At 45.3% G+C, this 25,000-nt stretch overlaps 1 protein-coding gene across 1 annotated transcript in view; it reads right to left on the reverse strand.

Annotated features, from left to right (window-relative positions):
- The window catches only part of LOC134933420 (matrin-3-like), a 221,607-nt gene that overhangs the window by 85,359 nt on the left and 111,248 nt on the right, over positions 1-25,000 (reverse strand). The window contains exons 10-11 of the mRNA XM_063928616.1: positions 19,429-19,596; positions 19,187-19,318 (exon numbers count right to left, since the gene is read on the reverse strand). Coding sequence (XP_063784686.1) covers positions 19,187-19,318; positions 19,429-19,596 — 300 coding nt within the window. The remainder of the gene's footprint in view (positions 1-19,186; positions 19,319-19,428; positions 19,597-25,000) is intronic.

Below are 25,000 nucleotides of genomic sequence, written 5' to 3' on the forward strand. Positions count from 1 at the left end.
TGGAGTCAGACTCCGTGTCGATATCTGTGTATTATTTTGGATAGTGAGCATTGAGAGACTCTGAAGGTCTCTGCGACATAGGGACAGACATGGGTAGATTCCCTGTCTGTTCTCTAATCTTTTGTGCAATAAATTCACCTTAGCACTTAATTACACACATCCAAACAGGTGTCGGCGTTGTCGACAGACACCCCACACACACACATTTGCTCCGTCTCCTCCTTAGTGGAGCCTTTTACCTCAGACATGTCGACACACACGTACCGACACACCACACACTCAGGGAATGCTCATCTGAAGACAATTCCCCCACAAGGCCCTTTGGAGAGACAGAGAGAGTATGCCAGCACACCCCAGCGCTATTAACCCAGGAATAACACAGTAACTTAATGTTAACACAGTAGCTGCTGTTTATATTGATTTTTGCGCCTAATTATGTGCCCCCCCCCCCTCTCTTTTTACCCTCTTCTACCGTGTATCTGCAGGGGAGAGGCTGGGGAGCTTCCTCTCAGCGGTGCTGTGGAGAAAAAAACATGGCAACGGTGAGTGCTGAGGAAGAAGCCCCGCCCCCTTGACGGCGGGATTCTGTCCCGCTTAAATATACATTTTCTTGGCGGGGGCTCATACATATATACAGTGCCCAACTGTATATATGTGTACTTTTGCCATAAGAGGTCCATATGCTGCCCAGGGCGCCCCCCCCCCCCCCCTGCGCCCTTACAGTGACCGGAGTATGTGAGGTGTTTGGAGCAATGGCACACAGTTGCAGTTCTGTGCGTTACCTCATGTGAAGAACAGAGTCTTCTGCCGCCGATTTCGAAGTCTTCTTGCTTCTCATACTCACCCGGCTTCTGTCTTCCGGCTCTGCGAGGGGGACGGCGGCGCGGCTCTGGGATCGGACGACGAGGGCGAGATCCTGTGTACGATCCCTCTGGAGCTAATGGTGTCCAGTAGCCTAAGAAGCAGGACCTAGCTTCAGAGAGTAGGGCTGCTTCTCTCCCCACTGTCCCACGATGCAGGGAGTCTGTTGCCAGCAGAGCTCCCTGAAAATAAAAAACCTAACAAAACACTTTCTTACAGCAAGGAGAGCTCACTGAACAGCACCCAGCTCGTCCGGGCACAGATTCAAACTGAGGTCTGGAGGAGGGACATAGAGGGAGGAGCCAGAGCACACCAGAATCTAAATTCTTTCTTAAAGTGCCCATTGTCTCCTGCGGAGCCCGTCTATTCCCCATGGTCCTTACAGAGTCCCCAGCATCCCCTAGGACATTAGAGAAAAGGATTTACCGGTAGGTAATTAAAATCCTATTTTATCTTACATCCTAGAGGATGCTGGGGTCCACATTAGTACCATGGGATGTACCAAAGCTCCCAGTATGGGAGGGAGAGTGCTGAGGTTCCTGCAGAACAGAATGACCAAACTTTAAGTCTTCAGAGGCCAAAGTATCGAACTTGTAGAACTTAGCAAACGTGTTCGACCCTGGCCAAGTAGCTGCTCGGCAAAGTTGTAAAGCCGAGACACCCCGGGCAGCCGCTGAGGAAGAACCCACCTTACGAGTAGAGTGGACCTTAACAGATTTTGGACACTGTAAGCCTGCCGTAGAATAAGCATGCTGGATAGTAAACCTGATACAGCAAGAAATTGTCTGCTTAGAGGCAGGACACCCAACCTTGCTGGGATCATAAAGGATGAATAACGCGTCCGACTTCCTGTGACGAGACGTCCTATTCAATCAAATTTTCAAAGCCTTTACCACATCCAAGGACTTTGTAGTAATTGAGGAGTCAGTAGCCACTGACCCCATAATAGGTTGGTTGATATGAAAAGCTGACAACCTTTGGAAGAACCTACCGATGCGTTCTGAGCTCAGCCCTATCTTCATGGAATATCAAATAGGGGCTCTTGCATGACAAAGCCCCTAATTCAGCCACTGCCAATGCCAACAGTGTGACCGCCTTCCAAGTAAGAAACTTAATGTCCACCTCCTGCAAAGGTTCGAACCAATCAGATTGCAGGAACTGCAGCACCACATTAAGATCCCAAGGTGCCGTAGGAGGCACAAGAGGAAGTTGGATGTGCAGAACTCCTTTCACGAAAGTCAACCTCAGGGAGGGTAGCCAATTGTTTCTGGAAGAAAATGGACAAGGCCGAAATCTGGATTTAATGGAGCCCAAGGCGTAGGACCACATCCACACCAGCCTGCATATAGAGGAGAAACCGTCCCAGTTGAAACTCCACCGTTGGAAACTTATTGGATTCACACCAAGACACATACTTTTTCCAAATTTGATGCCAATGTTTAAACGTAACTCCCTTCCTAGCCTGAATTAGGGTAGGAATGATCTTTTTCGGAATGCCCTTCCGAGCTAAGATCTGCTGTTCAACCTCCATGCCGTCAAACGTAGCCGCAGTAAGTATTGATAAACAAACTGCCCCTGTTAAAGAGGTTCTCGCAAAGAGGCCTCGGATCCTCCAGAAGTAACTCCAGAAGATCTGCATACCAAGGCCTCCTTGGCCAGTCCAGAGCAGTGAGGATCGCCTTAACTCTTGTTCTTTTTATTAGCTTGAGAATCCTTGGGATGAGAGGAAGTGGAGGGAACACATACACTGACTGGAACACCCACGGAGTTACCAGTGCGTCCACCGCCACTGCCTGTGGGTCTCGTGACCTGAAGCAGTACCTGCAAAGCTTCTTGTTGAGACAAGCAGCCATCATGCTCACCTGAGGTATGCCCCATCGGCTTGTCACCTCTGCGAACACCTCCGGGAGGAGGCCCCAATCTTCTGGATGGAGATAGTGTCTGCTGAGGAAGTCCGCTACCCAGTTGTCCATTCCCGGAATTAAGATTGCCGATATCGCCATCGCGTGCTTTTCTGTCCAGAGGAGGATAGTTACCTCAGACATTGCCGCTCTGCTCTTTGTTCCGCCCTGTCTGTTTATGTAGGACACTGCCGTCACATTGTCCGACTGAACCTATTGACGTGATCTTGCAGAAGATGTGCCGCTTGTAGAAGGCCGTTGTATTCCAGACTTGACCACTTTCCTTTGAAATTTACCCCTTGGGTGACTGCTCCCCAACCTCTGGGACTTGCATCTGTGGTTAGAAGGATCCAATTCTGAATCCCGAACCTGCGGCTCTCGAGTAGGTGAGAAGTTTGCAGCCACCAGAGGAGCGAAATTCTGACTTTCGACAACAGGCGTATCCACTGGTGCATGTGAAGATGTGATCCCGACAATTTGTCTAGGAGATCCAGTTGGAAGGAACTCGCATGGAATCTTCCGTACCGAAGAGCCTCGTAGGAGGCTACCATCTTCCCCAGAAGGCGAATGCACTGATGAACCTATACTCGGGCTGGCTTAAGGACATCCAGCACCATGGATAAGATCACCAACGCTTCCTCCAACGGTAGAAACACCTTCTGCACTTCTGTGTCGAGTATCTTCCTCAGGAAGGGCAGTCTCCTTGTCTGTTCCAAATGTGACTTTGGGAGGTTTAGGATCCACCCATGATCCTGGAGCAGTTGAGTTGTGAGAGCAATACTCTGCAACAATTTCTCACTGGAAGATGCCTATATCAGGAGATCGTCCAGATATGGAATTATGTTCACACCTTGCCTGCGGAGGAGTAGCATCATCTCTGCCATGGCCTTGGTGAACACACTCGGTGCAGTGGAGAGGCCAAACGGCAGTGCCTGGAACGGATAGCGACAAGCCAGCAAGGCAAATCTTAGATAAGCCTGGTGAGGCGTCCAGATCGAAATGCGAAAGGTACGCATCCTTGATATCCAGGGATACTAGGAATTTCCCTTCCTCCAGACCCGAGATCACCGCTCTCAGAGACTCCATCTTGAATTTGAATTCCCTTAAGTAGGAGTTCAATTACTTCAGGTTTAAAATCGGCCTTAACGAACCACCCGGTTTCGGTACCACAAACAGGTTTGAATAATAACCCGTTGTGTAGGTGAGATGGAACTGGGACAATAACATCTGTTTTGACCAATTTTTGAGTGGCTTTCTGTAGGATAGCACTTTGTCAGCGAAACTGGCAAGCCTGATTTTAAGAATCTGTGAGGTGGGAGTTCTTGAAACTCCGGTCTGTAACCCTGGGTAACAATGTCACCCAGGGGTCCAGGCCTGATGACGCCCAAATGTGACTGAAATTTTTTAGTCTTGCTCCCACCTGCCCGATCACCAGGCTAGGAGGTCCACCACCATGCTGAGGATTTTTAGGAAACAGAACCTGGCTTCTGTTCCTGAGAACCTGTTGGCGCTGGTTTCTTGGATTTTCCCCAACTACCCCTAAAGGTGGATGGAGATTTGGATTTTTAAAATTTTGCGGTCCGGAAGGACTGCAGCGCGGGCGTAGGATAAGACTTCCTAGCCGGCGGAGCTGCTGAGGGAAGAAAGGTTGACTTGGAAATCCATGCATCCAATGCGTTCCCAAACAGAGCCTGACCTGCATCCGCAGTCCATTGGCGCAGCCAGAGTCCTCGGCGTGCTGAGACTGCCATGGAAGTAGCCCTTGCATTCAGCATTCCAAGGTCTTTCATGGCCTCAACCATGAACCCAGCATAATCCTGTTTGCGACGCATAAACAAATAAATGCCACTCCTATCCATAGTATCTAAATCAGGCATTCCCAACCACGGTCCTCAAGGCACGCCAACAGTGCAGGTTTTAGTGATACCCAGGCTGCAGCACAGATGGTTAAATCAAAATAACTGAGCTACTAATTAAGTCACCTGTGCTGAAGCCTGGATATCACTAAAACCTATTTTTATTTATTAACAGTTTCTTATATAGCGCAGCATATTCCGTTGCGCTTTACAATTAGAACAGTAATAGAACAAAACTGGGTAAAAACAGACAGACAGAGGTAGGAAGGCCCTGCTCGCAAGGTTACAAAACGTGCACTGTTAGTGTGCCTTGAGGACCGTGGTTGGGAATGCCTGATCTAAATCCGCCAGTAATGTACCTGACCACTTTACTATGGCCTTAAAGCCACGCCTGTAGCAGTGTATAGAGATTTGAGCGTAGTCTCAATCTTGCGGAAAGCCTGCCCTTAGTGCGGTTGAACCAGGGACAGGTAAAACCACCTTTTTATACAATCTTGATACAGAAGCGTTTACTATAAGTGGGTTTTCCCATTTCTTTCTATCCTCCGCAGGGAAAGGAAAAGCAATGAGAATTCTTTTAGGGATCTGGAATTTTTTCTCTGGGTTTTCCCAGGATTTTTCAAATAAAGAAATTAGCTATCTAGAAGCCGGGAAGGTGAGCGAGGATTTCTTATTATCCATAAAATAAGATTCCTGGCCCAGCTCAAGCATCTTCTCAGTATTCTGCAAAACATCCCTAATGGCTTCAGTCATCAACTGCACCCCCTTACCAAGGGAGGCAACCCCCCCATGCATATACCCATCACCGTCCCCTGTATCACAGTCGGTATCTGTGTCAACTTGCATTATTTGGACTAGTGTACTTTTGTAGGGTATGTATGTGGGGGGGGGGGGGGGGGGGGGGGGAGTAAGAGCTGAATGCTGCAAACCCTCTACAGACTCAAAAACTGCGTTTCTTTCTCACTGTGTGACATCCTTGATGAAATCTGGGATATCATTCCCCTTAAAGAATCCACCCATGGGGGTTCAGCTTCAGAGGGTTGGGAAAGCATATTGCAGTCCTGAGTACATGGGATAGACTCTTCAGGAGAAGATACACACTGCAGCACACGATAAAGAGCCCTTAAACATAGTAATGTGGATTAATACACATACACAGGAAAAATATGTCAGACACCGTTTCCCCCAGAGTACCATCAGAGGAGTCAGAGTATAAGGAGTCAGCCATACAGCACCCCAGTGAGCAGTTATAACAGCCCGGCCCCCGGGTCTACAACACCACGGTACGGCAGTAACTGGAGTTATGTGGAGGGTCAGCGCTCCCTGTCAGCATGTCTCAGCATTCTGTAGGGAGAAAATGGGGCCCGTGAGTGCTGGATCTGCTCTTAGGAGAAGCCCTGCCCCCCGAGATGGAGCGCGGCTTCCCGCACATTATGTTTATACTGGCCTGAGCATTTAATGCTAACAGTGGGATTAGCCCGTTCGCTACATTACCAGTGTCAGGGTGATCATGCTGGCACATGACGCCCCTCAGCCGCGTCTACAGTAATCTGTTGCTGAACCTTCCTGGATCGCAGCCTGACATAGCTGCGCTCCCACCCTCGTGCCGCCATTCCCGCCAGCGACCCGCTAACCAGGCCACCTGCAAAGTACTTGCCACTCTTCTTTCTTCTGGCTCTGTTAGGGGGTGGCGGCCGTGCTGCGGGAGTGAGCGGTCGCCTCGTAAGCTTGCGATCAGCACCCTCAGGAGCTCCATGTCCTGCCAGCAGAGATAGAGAACCATTAACTTCAGGAGTTGGATCCTACTCCCCCAGTAAGTCCCACAAAAGCAGGAAAGCTACTGCTAGCAGCTTTCCTGTACCTAACTCTTAGAAAAAAACAACAAAACTAGAAAAACTCCTAAGAGCTCTGGGCACATTTTCTAAACTGAGTCTGGTAGGAGGGGCATAGAGGGAGGAGCCAGCCCACACTATTGACCTCTTAAAGTGCCAGTGGTTCCCAAAGGACCCCTCTATACCCGATGGTACTAATGTGTCCCAGCATCCTTTAGGACATGAGAAAAATACTTTAGACCACAAATAAATGGTTTCATAAGAATTATGTAAAAATGGAACGGAGGGAAAATCGTACTAGAGGGAAAATATTTGACATGGCCGACAGTCCAGTATGTCCATTCACCCCACACTGCTTAAAAAAAAAAAAAAAAACAACACACACACACACACACACACACACACAGATGAAAGAAGAGGATGAAAGATGGCAAAAATCTAAAAAGGGCAATAAGGGCATTATTCACTGTTCTACCTACAAGATTGCAGCTTTATGGTCAAAACTGTTCATGAACCCAATGTGCGAGTACAATAAGCAAAAAAATAAAAAACTCCAAAAGATATTGCAAGTGAGGATTATAGAATTAGACACCACATGATGCTTCCCAGAGGTGGCTGTTTGTACTTTAATGTAAGGCAACATGACAGTGTAAGAGCACGAATATGAAGAGTGAAAACACACAACATAGAATTTGACGGCAGATAAGAACCACTTGGTCCATCTAGTCTGCCCCTTTTTTCACCTTTGGGTAACCTCAACCCTATTTGATCCTTATTTCTTTGTAAGGATAGTCTTAGGTCTATCCCAAGCATGTTTAATTTTGCTCTACTGTCTTGGCCTCTACCACCTCTGATGGGAGGATAGTCCATCTATCCACTAAACTTTCTGTAAAGTAATTTTTCATAAAGTTTCCCCTGAACCTCCCTCCCCTCCAGTCTCAGTGTATGTCCTCGAGTTCTAATACTTCTCTTCATTTGAAGAATGTTTCCCTCCCGGACCTTGTTAAAACCCTTGATATATTTGAACGTTTTTATCATGTCCCCCCTTTCCCTAACATATTAAGTTTTTAGTCTTTCCTGTTAAGTTTTGTGATGTACAGTAGGCCATGCACCATTTTAGTTGCCCTTTGTTTCTAATGTATTTTTAGCCTCCAGATTTGAAGACCGTATTCTACTGTAGATGAAGTCGTACCAATGAACTATATATACACAGAGGCATTACTTCTTTCTACTGCCGATTCCTCTCCCTATGCAACAAAGCATCCGACTTGCCTCGCTCATTGCTTTGTTACATTGCTTACCTGCCTTTAACTAATGTTTTTTCCAAAAACAATGCTCAGAAATAGTTTTATTGAATTAGGCCAAGAACCCATATTTAAGACTTATCCAAGGCGATTTCACTGTATTATTTTTTTTAAATAAAATTAAAATGTCAAAATATCTTTTTTTGGCAAACATTGGAACATTGCGACTTCATTCTCCAGGTGCCTGCTCTACTCTACCACCTCTCTGGGCTCCAGAAAAAAGGCGAGGGTTGCTCCTTAACATTTCCACAGTGGCTGGTAATGACTGCAGCTACAGGGTAGGGGGTGCTGCTGGGCTGACCAATCAGCAGTATGGCAGGAAAGGCAGGGGAACAGAGCTTGATGACAGGTTGCATCAGATCTGACCATGTCAGGGAAAGCCCAGTTCGGATGCATCTGATGAGATCATGCCAGGAAAGTTGTTAAGTCACCGGAAATAGTGACTCTTAGATCCCTTTCCTCCTCAGTAGTTTCCAGTATAGTGCCATTAATACTATATTTAGGCTTTGGATTTTTGAGACCCAAGTGCACGATTTTGTATTTGTTTGGCATTAAACTTTAATTGCCACACACTCTTGACCATTCCTATAGTCTACCTAGATCCTCAATCATGTGTTTCACCCCTCATGTTGTGTCTACCCTGTTGCATACCTTTGTGTCATCTGCAAAAAGGCACATCTTCCGTTCGATATCATTTTCAATGTACCGAACAAAGATTTTAAAAAACACACTGGTCCAAGTACAGATCCCTGGGGTACTCCTCTTGTAACCTTTCCTTCCCAAGACTGCACTCCATTTACTACAACTGTTTCCTATCCTGTAACCACATTCCATTCAACCATCTTAGAATCCAAACCCATGCTTTCGAGTTTATTTAGCAGTCAGCAATGTGGGACCGCATCATAAGTCTTACTAAAGTCTAGATAAGCTACACTGACTTCATGTTAGTTATCCAGTCAAAAAAAAAATCAGTAAGATCTGTTTGAAACAAAAAAAAAAAAGCTAAAAGAAGACCCAAGTCTTATGCAGACTGTAAAAATGCCTAGCCTTGCAAGCCTTTGCTCGTATTCCAGCGTCTCCATGCCCTTGATTAGTTTGGTCGCCTGCCTCTGAACCTTTTCTAGCTCCTGGATATCCTTTTTGTAATATGGTGCCCAAAATTGCACATAGTATTCAAGGTGAGGCCTCACTAGTGATTTATATAACGGGAGTATAATACTCTCGCCCCTTGCATCAATTCCCCATTTTATGCATGCTAATATCTTATTAGCCTTCTTTGCTGCACTCCTACTTTGGGTACTGCTGCTTAATTTGTTATCTATGTGAACCTCTAAGTCTTTTTCCAGTACAGAAACCCCTAATATAAACCCCATTTAGTACGTAGGTGTTTTTTTTGTTCTTGCCCCCACAGTGCATTACCTTACACTTGTCTGTGTTGAATCTCATTCTCCATTTTGCTACCCATGCTTCCGGTTTAGTTAAGTCGTTCTGAAGAGACTCAGCATCCCCCTCCGTATTTATAATCTTACACAATTTGGTATCGTCTGCGAAAATTGATAGCATGCTCTCTAGACCTACTGTTGGGTTGTTGATAAAAATGTTGAACAAAAGTGGTCCAAGTACAGACCCTTGTGGCACACCACTTAATACTTTAGTCCAATTTGAAAATGATCCATTGACCACAACGCGCTGCCCCCTATTATCTAACCAATTACTGACCCAAGTACATATTGTGCTCTCAAGCCCTATTTCTTGTAGCTTGTAGATAAGACACACTTGTGGTAGTGTTGAAAGCTTTGGCAAAGTCTAAATAGATAATATCCACCTCCTTACCCTGATCCAGGTTCGCACTTACCGTTTCATAAAAGCCAAGTAAGTTGGTCTGACATGATCTGTCCTTCACAAATCCATGTTGGTTCCTTTTAATGATCTTATTTGCTTCAAGGAACTTTTGAATACTGTCCCTTAGAATACCTTCCAATACTTTCCCCACTATAGATGTAAGACTAACTGGTCTATAATTACCTGGTTCAGCTTTGCTCCCCTTTTTAAATAATCGGCACTACATCCGCTATACGCCAGTCTTTGGGAACCATACCCGATTTAACCGAATCCATGAAGATCAAAAATAGAGGTCTTGCTAGTTCAGCGTGCAGCTCCATAAGAACCCTCGGGTGAATTCCATCGGGACCAGGTGATTTATTAATCGGTCACAGACTACCTCCTCACATAAATAAGCATTTAGCAGTGGGACATTCTTTGTTGAGATTGTGTTAGACTCAGCATTTGGTCCTCTGGTAAATACCATTGAAAAAAACTTGTTTAGTTTGTTTGCTATGTCATTATCATTTTTGATCAAGACTCCTCGCTTGTCCTTTAAAGGGCCTATACTCTCCTTTAGTCTCTTGCTGTTGATGTACTTTATAAAAAAAAAAAAAATTTACTTACCGGTAAATCTGTTTCTCGTAGTCCGTAGAGGATGCTGGGGACTCCGTAAGGACGATGGGGAATAGACGGGCTCCGCAGGAGATAGGGCACTTTAAGAAACCTTTGGATTCTGGGTGTGCACTGGCTCTTCCCTCTATGTCCCTCCTCCAGACCCCAGTTAGAGAAACTGTGCCCAGAGGAGATGAACAGTACGAGGAAAGGATTTTTGTAAATCTAAGGGCAAGATTCATACCAGCCACACCAATCACACCGTATAACTTGTGATAAACTACCCAGTTAACAGTATGAACAATAACATAGCCTCGGTTCAAACCCGATCAACTATAACATAACCCTTATGTAAGCAATAACTATATACAAGTCTTGCATAAGAAGTCCGCACTTGGGATGGGCGCCCAGCATCCTCTACGGACTACGAGAAATAGATTTAACGGTAAGTAAAATCTTATTTTCTCTAACGTTCTAGAGGATGCTGGGGACTCCGTAAGGACCATGGGGATTATACCAAAGCTCCCAAACGGGCGGGAGTGTGCAGATGACTCTGCAGCACCGATTGAGCGAACAGGAGGTCCTCTTCAGCCAGGGTATCAAACTTATAGAACTTTGCAAAGGTGTTTGACCCCGACCAAGTAGCAGCTCGGCACAGTTGTAGTGCCGAGATCCCTCGGGCAGCCGCCCAAGAATAGCCCTCCTTCCTAGTGGAATGGGCCTTAACCGATTAAGGCAATGGCAATTCTGCCGAAGAATGCGCCTGCTGAATCGTGTTACAGATCCAGCGAGCAATAGTCTGCTTTGAAGCAGGAGCGCCAACCTTGACTCTGCCACTTCCATTCACAGCCAGAATCTCTCAGGATCCATTCTGTGAGTTTTACTGAGGAGGTTTTCATTGCGTTGTGATTGTCAAATCAGCTTTATACTTTTTGTATTTTTTCCTAGAAGTATTCTATATACGGGCTGATACCTGAATCAGAAATAGTCCTGATTGTAAGATCTGGATATCTTATTCAGGCAGAGCGTCAAAATCTGACTGCCAGTATTTTTAAAGGGAACCTCAATCAATAGTCCCTATAAGGAGCTCCACAAAGGTGTCTCGAATAATTATCTTTAAGGCAGAATTTTATATCTAGGACCATTAGGATTCCTAAAAGGAACCACCAAGAAAGTTCCTATCACGAGCGAACTTGAGAATCCTTTTTTATCACTATATCCAAGATCAATGGTTATGTCTCCTCCTCTTCAGTTTGTTCTTGTCTTTTGAATTGGTAAGAACGCGAGTCCAGTCGGCTTTTCTACAACATCCTTCTCCCGCTGGACGCAGCGGTGAGAGCCGCGACTCACAAAGCCGGCCACAGACAGCCCTCACAGCGATACCAACGGCTGAGGAGTCCCCGTGGGTAAGTTAGGGAGTGTTAGATTCCGGACTTTTACATCTATATCTGGATACCACCAACCTAACAATTTCTCAAAAGAGCTGTAAACAGAAGTTTTTAAGTATTAATCATTATTCTTTTTTACAGGTGCCACACTCACTTTCTACACGCATAATTTAGCGCTCGTTTTAACCTGCAATACAGAACAAACAGAGCTTCGGTCTTCCTGATCCTAGCTGTTCTGGTCACACAAATCTTCAAAGCCCTAATCACATCCAGGGACTCTGAATCCTCCAAGACCCGTGTAGTCACAGGCACGACAATAGGTTGGTTCATATGAAAAGATGAGACCACCTTGGGCAGAAATTGAGGACGAGTCCTCAACTCTGCCCTATCCACGTGAAAAATCAGGTATGGGCTTTTATATGATAAAGCCGCCAATTCCGAAACCCGCCTTGCAGAAGCTAAGGCCAACAACATGACCACTTTCCAAGTGAGGTATTTCAACTCCACTGTTGTGGCTCAAACCAAGGTGACTTGAGGAAATTTAATACCACGTTAAGGTCCCAAGGCGCCACCAGAGGTCCAAAGGGATGCTGAATATGCAGCACACCCTTCACAAAAGTCTGTACTTCAGGAAGAGAAGCCAATTCTCTTTGAAAGAAAATGGATAAAGCCAAAATTTGAACCTTTATGGACCCTAATTTTTAGGCCCAAATTCACTCCCGTTTGAAGGAAGTGAAGCAGACGGCCCAACTGGAACTCCTCCGTAGGAGCAGCTCTGGCCTCACACCAAGAAACATATTTTCGCCATATACGGTGATAATGTTTCGACGTCACGTCCTTCCTAGCCTTGATCAGGGTAGGAATGACCTCCTCCGGAATCCCTTTTTCCGCTAGGATCCGGTGTTCAACCGCCATGCCGTCAAACGCAGCCGCAGTACGTCTTGGAACAGACAGGGCCCCTGCTGCAGCAGGTCCTGCCTTAGAGGAAGAGGCTACGGATCTTCTGTGAGCAACTCTTGCAGACACGGATACCAAGTCCTCCTTGGCCAATCTGGAACAATGAGGTTTGTTCTGACCCTTCTTATTCTTATTATCCTCAACACCTTGGGTATGAGAGGTAGAGGAGGAAACACAGACCGATCTGAACACCCAAGGTGTCACCAGAGCGTCTACCGCAACCGCCTGAGGGTCTCTTGACCTGGCGCAATACCTCTAGCTTTTTGTTGAGGTGGGACGCCATCATGTCTATCTGAGGCAGTCCCCACCGATCCGTGATCTGTGTGAAGACTTCTTGATGAAGTCTCCACTCTCCCGGATGCAGGTCGTGCCTGCTGAGGAAGTCCGCCTCCCAGTTGTCCACCCCCGGGATGAACACTGCTGATAGTGCGCTTACATGGCCTTCCGCCCAGCGTAGAATCCTGGTCGCCTCTGCCATGGCCACTCTGCTCCTTGTGCCACCTTGGCGGTTTACATGAGCCACTGCCGTGACATTGTCTGACTGAATCAGAACCGGTTTGTTCCGAAGCCATTCCTCCGCTTGGCGTAGGGCGTCGTATATGGCCCTCAACTCCAGGACATTGATGTGAAGACCAGTCTCTAGGATTGACCATAGACCCTGGAAATTTCTTCCTAGTGCGACAGCTCCCCAACCTCGGAGGCTCGCTTTCGTGGTCACCAGGACCCAGTCCTGAATGCCGAACCTGCGACCCTCCAGGAGGTGAGCACTGCGCAGCCACCACAGGAGGCTGGGAGACAGGCCCTGGGAGACAGGGTGATCCGTTTTTGCATGTGTAGATGGGACCTGGATCATTAGTCCAATAGGTCCCATTGAAAGGTCCTTGCATGGAACCTGCCGAAGGGGATGGCCTCGTAAGAAGCCACCATCTTCCCCAGAACCCTCGTGCAATGATGCACTGAAACCTTTTTTGGCTTCAATAGGTTCCTGGCCAGAGCTACAAGCTCCTGAGCCTTCTCCACTGGAAAAAAAACTCTTTTTTGGTCTGTGTCTAGAATCAGGCCCAAAAAGGTCAGATGCGTTGCAGGGACTAGCTGGGATTTCGGTAAATTGAGAATCCAGCCGTGCCTCTGCAAAGTCTTCACGAACAGAGACACGCTGTCCAGCAACTTCTCCCGAGATCTCGCCTTTATGAGGAGATCGTCCAAGTACGGGATAATTGTGACGCCCTGCCTGCGCAGGAGCACTATCATTTGCGCCATTACCTTGGTGAAAATTCTCGGGCCCGTGGAAAGACCAGACGGCAACGTCTGAAATTGGTAGCGACAGTCCTGTACTGCAAATCTCAGGAACGCCTGGTGAGGAGGGAAAATCGGAACATGAAGGTACGCATACTTTATGTCCAGGGACACCATCAAATCCCCTCCCTCCAGGCTGGCGATGACTGCTCTGAGCGATTCCATTTTGAACTTGAACCTCTTCAAGTACAGGTTCAGGGATTTCAGATTTAAAAAGGGGTCTGACCGAACTGTCCGGTTTCTGTACCACAAACAGGGATGAATAATAACCCTCTCCTTGCTGGAGATGAGGAACTTCGACTATCACCTGTTGAATGTACAATTTGTGAATTGCAGCGAACACCAGCTCCCTCTCCGACGGAGAAGCCGGCAGAGCAGATTTGAAAAACCGTCGAGGAGGCATGTCTTTGAATTCCAGTCTGTATCCCTGGGAAACAATCTATTGCCCAGGGATCCACCTGTGAGAGAACCCAGACGTGGCTGAAAAGACGAAGACGTGCCCCCACGGAAAGCCCCAGCGTCATGCGGTGGACTTTGCGGAAGTAGGGTTCACACTTCACACACACAGGGAAACTCTTTTCTGAAGACAGTATCCCTTTTAAGGCCCTTTGGAGAGAGAGAGTATGCCAGCACACACCCCAGCGCAATGACCCTGGAGACCAACACAAAATGTTTTTCCCCAGCAGCGCTGTATAATATCTTATCCGCCAATGATATGCCCCCCCCCACTCTCTTTTAAACACCCCTTCACCGTGTGTAAGCAGGGGAGAGTCCGGGGAGCTTCCTCTCAGCGCTCTGTGGAGAGAAAAATGGCGCTGGTGAGTGCTGAGGAAGAAGCGCCGCCGAGGGATTCGGTCCCGCTCAAATTTGTGTAAAAATGGCGGGGGCTCTTTTATATACACATGTACAGTGCCCAGCTGTACATGTGTATATCTATTTGCCATGTTTTGAGGTATTATTGCTGCCCAGGGCGCCCCCCCTGGGCCCTGCACCCATACAGTGACCGGAGTGTGTGAGGTGTGTGTGGAGCAATGACGCACAGCTGCGGTGCTGTGCGTTACCTCAGTGAAGCCGCTGAAGGCTTCTGCCGCCTGAGACGTCTTCTTGCTTCTGTTCTTCTGGCTCTGTGAGGAGAACGGCGGCGTAGCTCCGGGGGTGGACGCCTAGAACGAACCTGTGTTCACCCCCTCTGGAGCTATTGGTGTCCAGTAACCGAGGAAGCAGATCCTATCATTTAAGTAGGTCTGCTCCTCTATCCCCAGTCCCTCGATGCAAGGAGCCTGTTGCCAGCAGTGCTCCCTGTAAAAATAGAAAAATCCAAACAAAAATGCTTTCTAATGCAAAGAACTCAGGAGGAGAGCTCTCTGCAGTGCACCCATCTTCCTCTGGGCACAGTGTAAAACTGGGGTCTGGAGGAGGGACATAGAGGGAGGAGACAGTGCACACCCAGAATTCAAAGCTTTCTTAAAGTGCCCTATCTCCTGCAGAGCCCGTCTATTCCCCATGGTCCTTACGGAGTCCCCAGCATCCTCTAGGACGTTAGAGAAATTGGGATTCACTTTGCTTTCCTTTGCTACTAGTTTTTCAGTTTCTACTTTAGCCGCTCTTATTTTTAATTTGCATATTTTATTACAGTCCTTATAGTGTTGAAATGACTCCGCATGCCCCTCAGATATGTATTTTTTTCTAATGCTCGTTTTTTTGTCCATTAATTCCTTTATATTTTTGTTAAACCACATTGGTTTGGAATTTTCATTCCTTTTTTTGCTGCTGGTGGGAATAAATTTACGAGTATAGTATAGGACGTCAGGCCTATAAGGACGTTGCAGTGGCTAGTGTATGAAGTGGCTAGTTATTAAGTGGCAGCTAATATCAATAGCAGTGTTATACCTGTGTTTCATTGGTTGCATCTTCAACTGATATTTGGAATTGACTCCTGTCTCTCCTTTTCACCAACAGGTAACTACAGCAGAGAGCTGATCACTGTGTTTATTGCTAAAAAGATATATTTGGTAACTACAGCAGAGAGCTGATCACTGTGTGTTTATTGCTAAAAAGATATATTTGGTAACTACAGCAGAGAGCTGATCACTGTGTGTTTATTGCTAAAAAGATATATTTGGTAACTATAGCAGAGAGCTGATCACTGTGTGTTTATTGCTAAAAAGATATATTTGGTAACTACAGCAGAGAGCTGATCACTGTGTGTTTATTGCTAAAAAGATATATTTGGTAACTACAGCAGAGAGCTGATCACTGTGTTTATTGCTAAAAAGATATATTTGGTAACTACAGCAGAGAGCTGATCACTGTGTGTTTATTGCTAAAAAGATATATTTGGTAACTACAGCAGAGAGCTGATCACTGTGTTTATTGCTAAAAAGATATATTTGGTAACTACAGCAGAGAGCTGATCACTGTGTTTATTGCTAAAAAGATATATTTGGTAACTACAGCAGAGAGCTGATCACTGTGTGTTTATTGCTAAAAAGATATATTTGGTAAATTGTTAAGTGGATTAATATCTGTAGTCAGCAAAAACTTTGTGATTGACTGGGGCTTAGATTTCACATTTGGTAGTTGATTATCACCTTTTGGTGGAGGGTTGCTGTGTGGGGGAGGGGGTTTTAATCACAAAGAGCATGTGTTTGTAGACTTACTTAACCAGTATAGTATAGGACGTCAGGCCTATAAGGACGTTGCAGTGGCTAGTGTATGAAGTGGCTAGTTATTAAGTGGCAGCTAATATCAATAGCAGTGTTATACCTGTGTTAAACCGAAGGAAAACAGAAGTCAAACAAACTTACAAATTAACAGAAGGACTGCATTACAACCTAAAAACTCTGGAACTTTATGTGGCCTCTCCTCGCCTCAAACATGACAACACCAAGACCAGGCTTACCACCTCTCTGTCTGAGAACATCAAGTCTGCCCCTGGGCCTAACCATCAAGATGAACAGGGAACTGTGGGGGCAGAGCACCAGGACCAGGATCAGCAGGGACATCCCCATTGCGTCTGAGTATGCCCCCCTCATTCTCCTACCCACCCGAACTAAGTTCTGATCAAAATGTTATCCCAATTCTACTTCTGCCACTAGTTACCTGCTATTATGTTTTTTTTTTCTCTCCATTGCTCGCTTCCACCCCACCATGTGTTTTTCCTGTAATGTTTACCTCCACTGATTGCACACCTTTCCATTGTGCCCTACATACAGGGTACATCATACTACTACATAAGCATCAGTTTTCCCATATATGAACTTGCCCTTGTATGGCTCACCTCCCACAGTGTAACCTTCAAAGTGCGCCCAACATGGCTGCCCCATATGGTACACTTGTGGATGGGATGAAAAATACATGGACCTTGTGGTTTTGTTGGAACCCTACTCTAAACTGTAGGACTCTGAAATCACCCCCATTTTGTGTCATCTCTTCTAGGGGGAGACTATTCCACCCTGGGTAATCCTACGCTTAGCGCCCAAGACGGCTGCTGCACTTGGTACCTATAAGGGTGGAATACACAACCCTTGGAAGTTATTACCCAAAATGCCTACACCAATCCTGCGTTATGCTTTCTGTGTGTTCAAGGTTTTCTTTTATGTCTGTGTTGCTTGTCTATTGTTGTATTACTCAAATCCTCTGTATCATGTGCATTGTTTTTGATGTCTGTAAAGCGCCTTGAGTCCTGTTGGAGAAAGAGCGCTATATAAATAAAAATTATTATTATTATTATTAATTAGCAGTGATTTTTATACATCCAATTTCTCTGTAGTATTTTTTACTTGAAACAGAATTTCCCATTCAATGTCCCTTAACGCTTCCTTCATCATGTCAATTAGTAATTTAGGGGATTGTCCCATGCATTCAGAACCAAATCTCGACATTTTTAACTTAAAATAGGGATTTTCCCCCAAGTTTATCACCTGCTCAGAGTTGGTGTATTAAAATCTGCGGGAAAACTACAGCAAAACAGTTTTCCCAGTTTTTGAATAGGCTCGTTAGCGAATTTATCACGATTTGCTGACAATCCATGCCTTTTTACCGTGAAAATGCGTTGTCGCCGGTAATGGAATTCTCCCCTCCACCACATCTCCTTTTTCCTGACTTAGGGGGTCATTCAGAGTTGTTCGCTCGTTGCCGATTTTCGCAGCGGATCGATTAAGGCAAAAATGCGCATGCGCTTGGTACGCAGGGCGCATGCGCTAAGTATTTTAGCTCAAAACTTAGATTTACTCACGTCCGAACAAAGAATTCATCGTTGAAGTGATCGGAGTGTGATTGACTGGAAGTGGGTGTTTCTGGGCGGAAACTGACCGTTTTCTGGGAGTGTGCGGAAAAACGCTGGCGTGCCAGGATAAAACGCGGGAGTGTCTGGAGAAACGGGGGAGTGGCTGGCCGAACGCAGGGCGTGTTTGTGATGTCAAACCAGGAACGAAACGGGCTGAGCTGATCGCAGTGTAGGAGTAAGTCTCAAGCTACTCAGAAACTGCTAAGAATTTTCTATTAGCAATTCTGCTTTTGTTCGCTATTCTGCTAAACTAAGATACACTCCCAGAGGGCGGCGGCCTAGCGTGTGCAATGCTAAAATCTGCTAGCGAGCGAACTCTGAATGACCCACTATATACTACTTCTTATTTTGAGTATGCTTTTATTTCCTAAAGGCCATCTTTGTTTTGACGCTATTTGATACCTCTTTTGTAAACCACAACGGCTTCCTTTTCCTAACCCTTTTGATACAAAACGTCTGTTGCTTTTATTTTTCCCACCTCTCCTGCACTCCTTATAAGTTCCTCCAGACAAAGATTCAAACACCTGATTCGTACCAGACGAAAAAGCTGGGCTTACCTCTTCAGGGGTGGTATTTAGTTTGCCGGCTGTTGGGATCCCGGCGCACAGTATACTAGCGCCGGCATACCGACACCTTTTCTCCCTTTTGGTGGTCCAAGAACCCCCCCCCCACCCACCCTGGATGGAGAATAGATAGCGTGGCAACCCCTCGGTGCCCGCAAGGGGCTCATTGGCGGTCGGGATGCCGGCGCCGGTATGCTGGCCGCCGGCATTCCATACTACACCCCTCTTCAGCTTAACATTAGTGTTATTCCCTTTTTAAAAACATTTTGTTGCAGTGTAATACACACCATAACACTGATGTAAGACACCATATATACACAAAAAAACAAAACAAACACAGAACTTGTGTTGTATAGACTAGTATTTGCAACATAAACATAGAGAGTGTTTCAGAAATTACAATTTGCTCCGCAGTACTTTGCAACTGGGAACAAATCCCGAAAACAAGATGTTAAGATGATCTGGGTGCACACGTACTATCTGTAGGAATATCCGATTACTTACATTTATAACAAGATTCTTATATCTTGAACTGATTTCTACATTCACTATACTTCCTTTAAACATTAGAGGAACTTTCGCACATTGTTCTACCATGGTATTAGCGTCTTCCAGCTTCTCCATTTCAATAAAAGCCTACAAAACAAGCAAAGATGACCGCTCACTTCACGTGTATGACTCAAGCCAAAGAAATACTACACAAAAAACCTTGACTAACTTCTCACATACAGTATAAATGCATTTACCTCATTGTTCAGTCTCATTAATATATACGTTTTCACTTTGCCATATGCCTCGGCCAGCTTTGTGACTGCCTCGTTACTATAGTGAGCAACGGGCAAGTTGGTGAGATGTACAACAGAACCAAACCCTGGTTTCGGCTTAGTTTTTTCGTCAGCCTTCCCATCTGGTTTCTTAATGGTTGGAACAAAGAAAAGAAAAAGAAAAATAAATACACATTGTCTATCAAGCTGTGAGTGCCGCCTGTTATCATATATATATATATATATATATATATATATATATATATATATATATATATATATATATATATATATATATATATATATATATATATTTTTTATATTTCCAAATAGACAGCACTCCCAGTAAATACAACACAAGTGGTGCCTTCCGTTAGGGTCCTGTGCAGGTAACTCCAACTATAGCATACAAACGGCGGCACTCCAATAAATCACGCTGACACCGGCAAGTGCTTCAACTTTGAGGGTTTATTCCCTCGTCCTTTGATAAAATCAAATTTTATGCCAGGTATATTGACGATTTATTCTCGATATGGACAGGTACTGAGGAGGCGTTCAATACATTTATCTCTGCACATACCTCGGATAGCCCCATTAAATTTACACATTCCATAGACAGTAGATCAGTGCATTTTCTGGATGTGTTAGTGGAACTGGAGGATGGTCATATTAGTACAAAATTATACAGTAAACCGACTGATCGTAACACTTTGCTTCATACTGCAAGTTTTCACCCAAAACCTTTAAAATATGGCCTTCCCTATTCTCAATTTCTACGTGCAAGACACATATGCAGTGATCACAACACAGCCATTTCCAATATTGACCATATGATTGAAAAAATAGGATTTTGGTACTTACCAGGTAAATCCTTTTCTTTGAATCCATAGGGGGCACTGGAGTACTCTTGGGTTATGGACTGGGCGTAGCCGGAAATGGCACATATTTAAATATTGAAATTAGTAACTGGCCATCCCCTCCATAATCCCATAGAGCCTTCAGTATTTTTACTGGGCCGAACAGGAGTGATAGAGAGGATGAACCATAGAGAATTACATATAACATTATATGCACCTATAACATTATAATATAATGGTCAACCCTAAAGTTGACACATAACTGAACTGATAACAATCAGTTGATACCATAACATCGAATGCATTGGTGATGAAGTGTTACCCTAAGATCCACAGACCTTACCACAAGACAGGTAAACTGCTCTGGGTGGGCGTCCAGTGCCCCCTATGGATTCAAAGAAAAGGATTTACCTGGTAAGTACCAAAATCCTATTTTCTTTTTCATCCACTAGGGGTCACTGGAGTACTCTTGGGACGTACCAAAGTTTCCCCCTTGGGCGGGAGAGCAGTTTGGCACCTGTAACACTAGACGGCCAAAGCTAAATGCTGATGCCACAAACGTAGCCAACCTGTAAAAGCGCACCAACATGCGCACTGATGGTCATGCACTGATGACCATGTAGCAGCTCGTCTACGCTGTTTCGTAGGAACTCCACGACCTGCTGCTCCTGACGTTCCCAAAGAACGTATGGAATGGTCTGACACTGATGTAGGCGGTTGAAGCCCGCTTATGACGTTTACTAGAACGTTTGGAATGGTCTGACCCTGATGTAGGCGTTGTAGCCTATTATGAAGCTAAGCCTGACTTATGACATAAGGACTGCTTGGAAGCTTGTAAAGCCATCTTCACTTCATTATAGAGAACAATGTGTCTGTTCTACGTACAATTGTTTGGGTTACATAAACGCGTAGTGCGCGTACCCCATTCAAAGTAACTTAAGTTCTCGAACATATTGATAACCGAGGAACTACATTAATTAATTGATGCATGACATTATACGATCTTTGACTGGAACACGGAATTTGTGCGAAGTTCCTCCCTATGACCATAAAACACCAGATTTGGGGCCTTGTCATGCAAGCCACCCTATGTTAAAACACGCCTTGCTGAGAGGCTAAGGCTAAGAGAAAAGTGTTTACCAATTGATAAACGTAACATCCACTTGTTGTAAGAATTCAACAAATGAAGACTGTAAATAAAAAACCTAAAACCACATCACGTCCCCTGGCGCTGTAGGTGGTAAAACCAGATCACGTCCCATGGCGCTGTAGGTGGTATAAATGGAGGTCGTCTGAGGACACCGTGCAGGACAGTGTGTACAATCGGCAAAAGGAGCCAAACACCTTTGCAGGTAAATTGACATGCAGAGACCTGCACCTTGAGTGTAGAATATAATCCTTCACCAAACCCAGTCTGTAAAAATATTAAAAGACGGGATAACTTGAAAATGATGTTGGAAACTTCTGAGCGTCACACCAACCTATAGAGGCACGCTAAACCTTGTGATAATGAGCTGCCGTACTGGCTTCCCAGCCCCTAACATGGTTTGTATACCAGATTCTGGAATGCCCTCCGTTCTTGAGAGCGCTTTGAACAGCCACCCCGTCAAACGCTGCCGCGCTAAAACGGGGTAAAAGAACTGACCCTAGTGGGACAGGTCCGGACGTGGCGAGAGCGGTGAAGGATCGGCTGCGAGTAGTTCGCGGAGATCCAAGAATCATGGCCTCCGAGGCCAATGTGTCGCCACTAGTATGACTGTCATGGAGTCTTGTATGATCCATTTTAGTACCCGAGGAAGCAGCGCAACCGTTGTAACAGATTCACAACGCTGTACAGCCACGCGATCGTGAGAGCATCAGAGCATCTACAGCTGCTGCCTTCGGAGCCCTTGTACTGGACACATACTGGGATGGACACATACTTGGATGTTTTTTTTTTTTTTTTTTTTTTGCGAGATGCCAATAGATACCTCTGTGGGTAACTCCACCGCTGGACCAACATCTGGAACACTTAAGAATTCAATGCTCAGTGTCCTGGAATAAGCTGCCTTCCAGCTGTTCACTCCCAGAATGAACATGGAGCAACTTGCCGCATGGTCATGCGACTTCGATTCCGTCCTTGATCGGTGATGTATGCGATCGCCGTTGTGTTGACTGACCGCACTTGGACAGTCTGAGAACGGAGCATGTGGCCCGCTTGCCGCAGCGCGTTTGACCGAAATCTCCGTGTTTTGTGAAGTTAATCATTTTGGGACCCCAGGTCCCCAACCTCTGAGACTCGCGTTCATCTTTAGAATTATCCAATTCCAGACGCCGAACATTGTCCCTGCGGTAAAATTATGTACTTGGAGCCACTAGAGTAGTGAAACCCTGGCCCTTAGAGACAACCGTACTATTTGTGTAGGAGCGTGCAAGAACTTCCAGGTGAAAATGACCTGAGTGACTCCTTGCGAAGTAGAGTGCGTCGAAAGACGTCACTCTCCTTACCAATAGGCAAAAGGCCAACCGGATCAAGACTGTCCGTGGCTTGCGTACGAACTGTACGTGATGACGAACAGTTTGTGTGGTATGTTCAGGCAGGTAAATCCGTGTAATCACGGAATTATCCCTATGCATGAGTCCGTTGTTACGGAATGCATCTCTAGGTTAACAATCTAACCGTGCTGAACGACACCCTTGTACGTTAGTAAGGGCCGTTGCATGACGAAGTTTTGAGACGGAGTTTTAATGAGCAGATCTGCAAAACACTGAACTGTTATCACTTCCAGGGATGAGCTATCACGATAGCCATTACTTGTGACAACCCTAGGCGCCATACGAAGCCAAAACGTTAGCGCTTGAAAGCGAGAATGGTTTTTACTGCCAACTTAAGTAGGCCTGATGCGTCTAAGTACCTATTCTTGTTGAAATCCAGAATCACTGATTTTCAACCTAGTCATCAACTGCAGGTATTCATGAATGTGTAGTATAAGCGACGCCCTGATTGACCTGAAGGGTCAGTATCGGACTGACCGATTCAGCCAGCTTTGGAACTACCCCAAACTGGAATAATGACCGTGACTCAGTTGTTGACTGCAGTCAAAGTGCTCCATCTACTAGAGCTTGTATGGCAGTGTGCAGAACCGCGATTTTATCTTCTGACCCAGGCAGACCCGTCTTGCAAATTGCAATGGTGGAAAACAATCAACCTTTGTCTGATAAACTGCGAACCCAAAAATTGCGGATCCCCCAACTGTGGATGCCCACAACTGACGATCGGCGATGGTCTGGAAACTCATTCTAGCCCTGGAAGTAGGTGGCAGCCTTTAACCGTATATTGACGACAATCAGACAATTAGAGGTTATCGAAAACCACGTTCACTACCATCTGACCCGCCTGTGGCTGTTTCTGTAGCACGGGCCCGAAAGGACTGAGATGTAAAGACTATATCCTGAATCTATTTATTTAGGAATTTGTCCAAGACAGGACGAAACATGTGGGCAGCGTAAGGTAATGTTTCTATTGTCGTTTAGAAACGAACACAGTCCTGTCAAGCACTTAGCGAAAAAGCACGTCGTGCTGCACTAGTGAAGCTGAAAAGCGAGAACTAAACTGGCCGACGTCCACAGAAAGTGTACCTAGATATTGAGTAGATTCACAAGTGTGATCAGCGAGAAGTGTAAGGTGTTCTTCTTGTAGGGCAAACGTGAACTGGTTTGCCCTGCAACCACTGCCCTGTTAAGGCGAAACCGGCCCAAACCAGGTTAAACAACACCCCTACTGCTGTATACTGTAGGACACACTGCGACGGGTATCTCTGAAACTGTCAAATGATAAAACAATAATAACAATTGTTCACAGTCAGTATATACGCCAGCCTCCCCCAACGAGGAACGGCAATAGTGCGTATGTGCAGTCTTATTTGTCCGACGGACTCTGCAGCGAAGCTGCTATGTCTTTAGACTTACTTCTTATGTACACGGACAAGCAAGTACCGTGACTTAATACCACGTAAATAAAGTGTGTATAAATCTTCATTACAGCATACGTGTTCATCTTGTACAAAACCAAGAAAGTAAAATTCGTAACACCCCGGCGCCTCTAGAGGCTGAGTGTTGTAGGGCAGCAACTTCCTGGGAAGAACCAGGAAGTAATGTTAAAATGGTGTCCGGCCATGTGCTTGCTTATTGCAAGATTGCTGATACACCAAGTTCTATCTATCTATCTATATATACAGGTTGAGTATCCCTTATCCAAAATGCTTGGGACCAGAGGTATTTTGGATATCGGATTTTTCCGTATTTTGGAATAATTGCATACCATAATGAGATATCATAGCGATGGGACCTAAATCTAAGCACAGAATGCATTTATGTTACATATACACCATATACACACAGCCTGAAGGTCATTTTAGCCAATATTTTTTATAACTTTGTGCATTAAACAAAGTGTGTCTACATTCACACAATTAATTTATGTTTCATATACACCTTATACACACAGCCTAAAGGTCATTTAATACAATATTTTTAATAACTTTGTGTATTAAACAAAGTTTGTGTACATTGAGCCATCAAAAAACAAAGGTTTCACTATTTCAATCTCACTCAAAAAAGTCCGTATTTCGGAATATTCCGTATTTCGGAATATTTGGATATGGGATACTCAACCTGTATATATGTGTATATGTGTATATATATATATATATATATAT

The sequence above is a fragment of the Pseudophryne corroboree genome, chromosome 6 (assembly GCF_028390025.1).
Source record: "Pseudophryne corroboree isolate aPseCor3 chromosome 6, aPseCor3.hap2, whole genome shotgun sequence".
Taxonomy (NCBI): Eukaryota; Metazoa; Chordata; class Amphibia; order Anura; family Myobatrachidae; genus Pseudophryne; species Pseudophryne corroboree.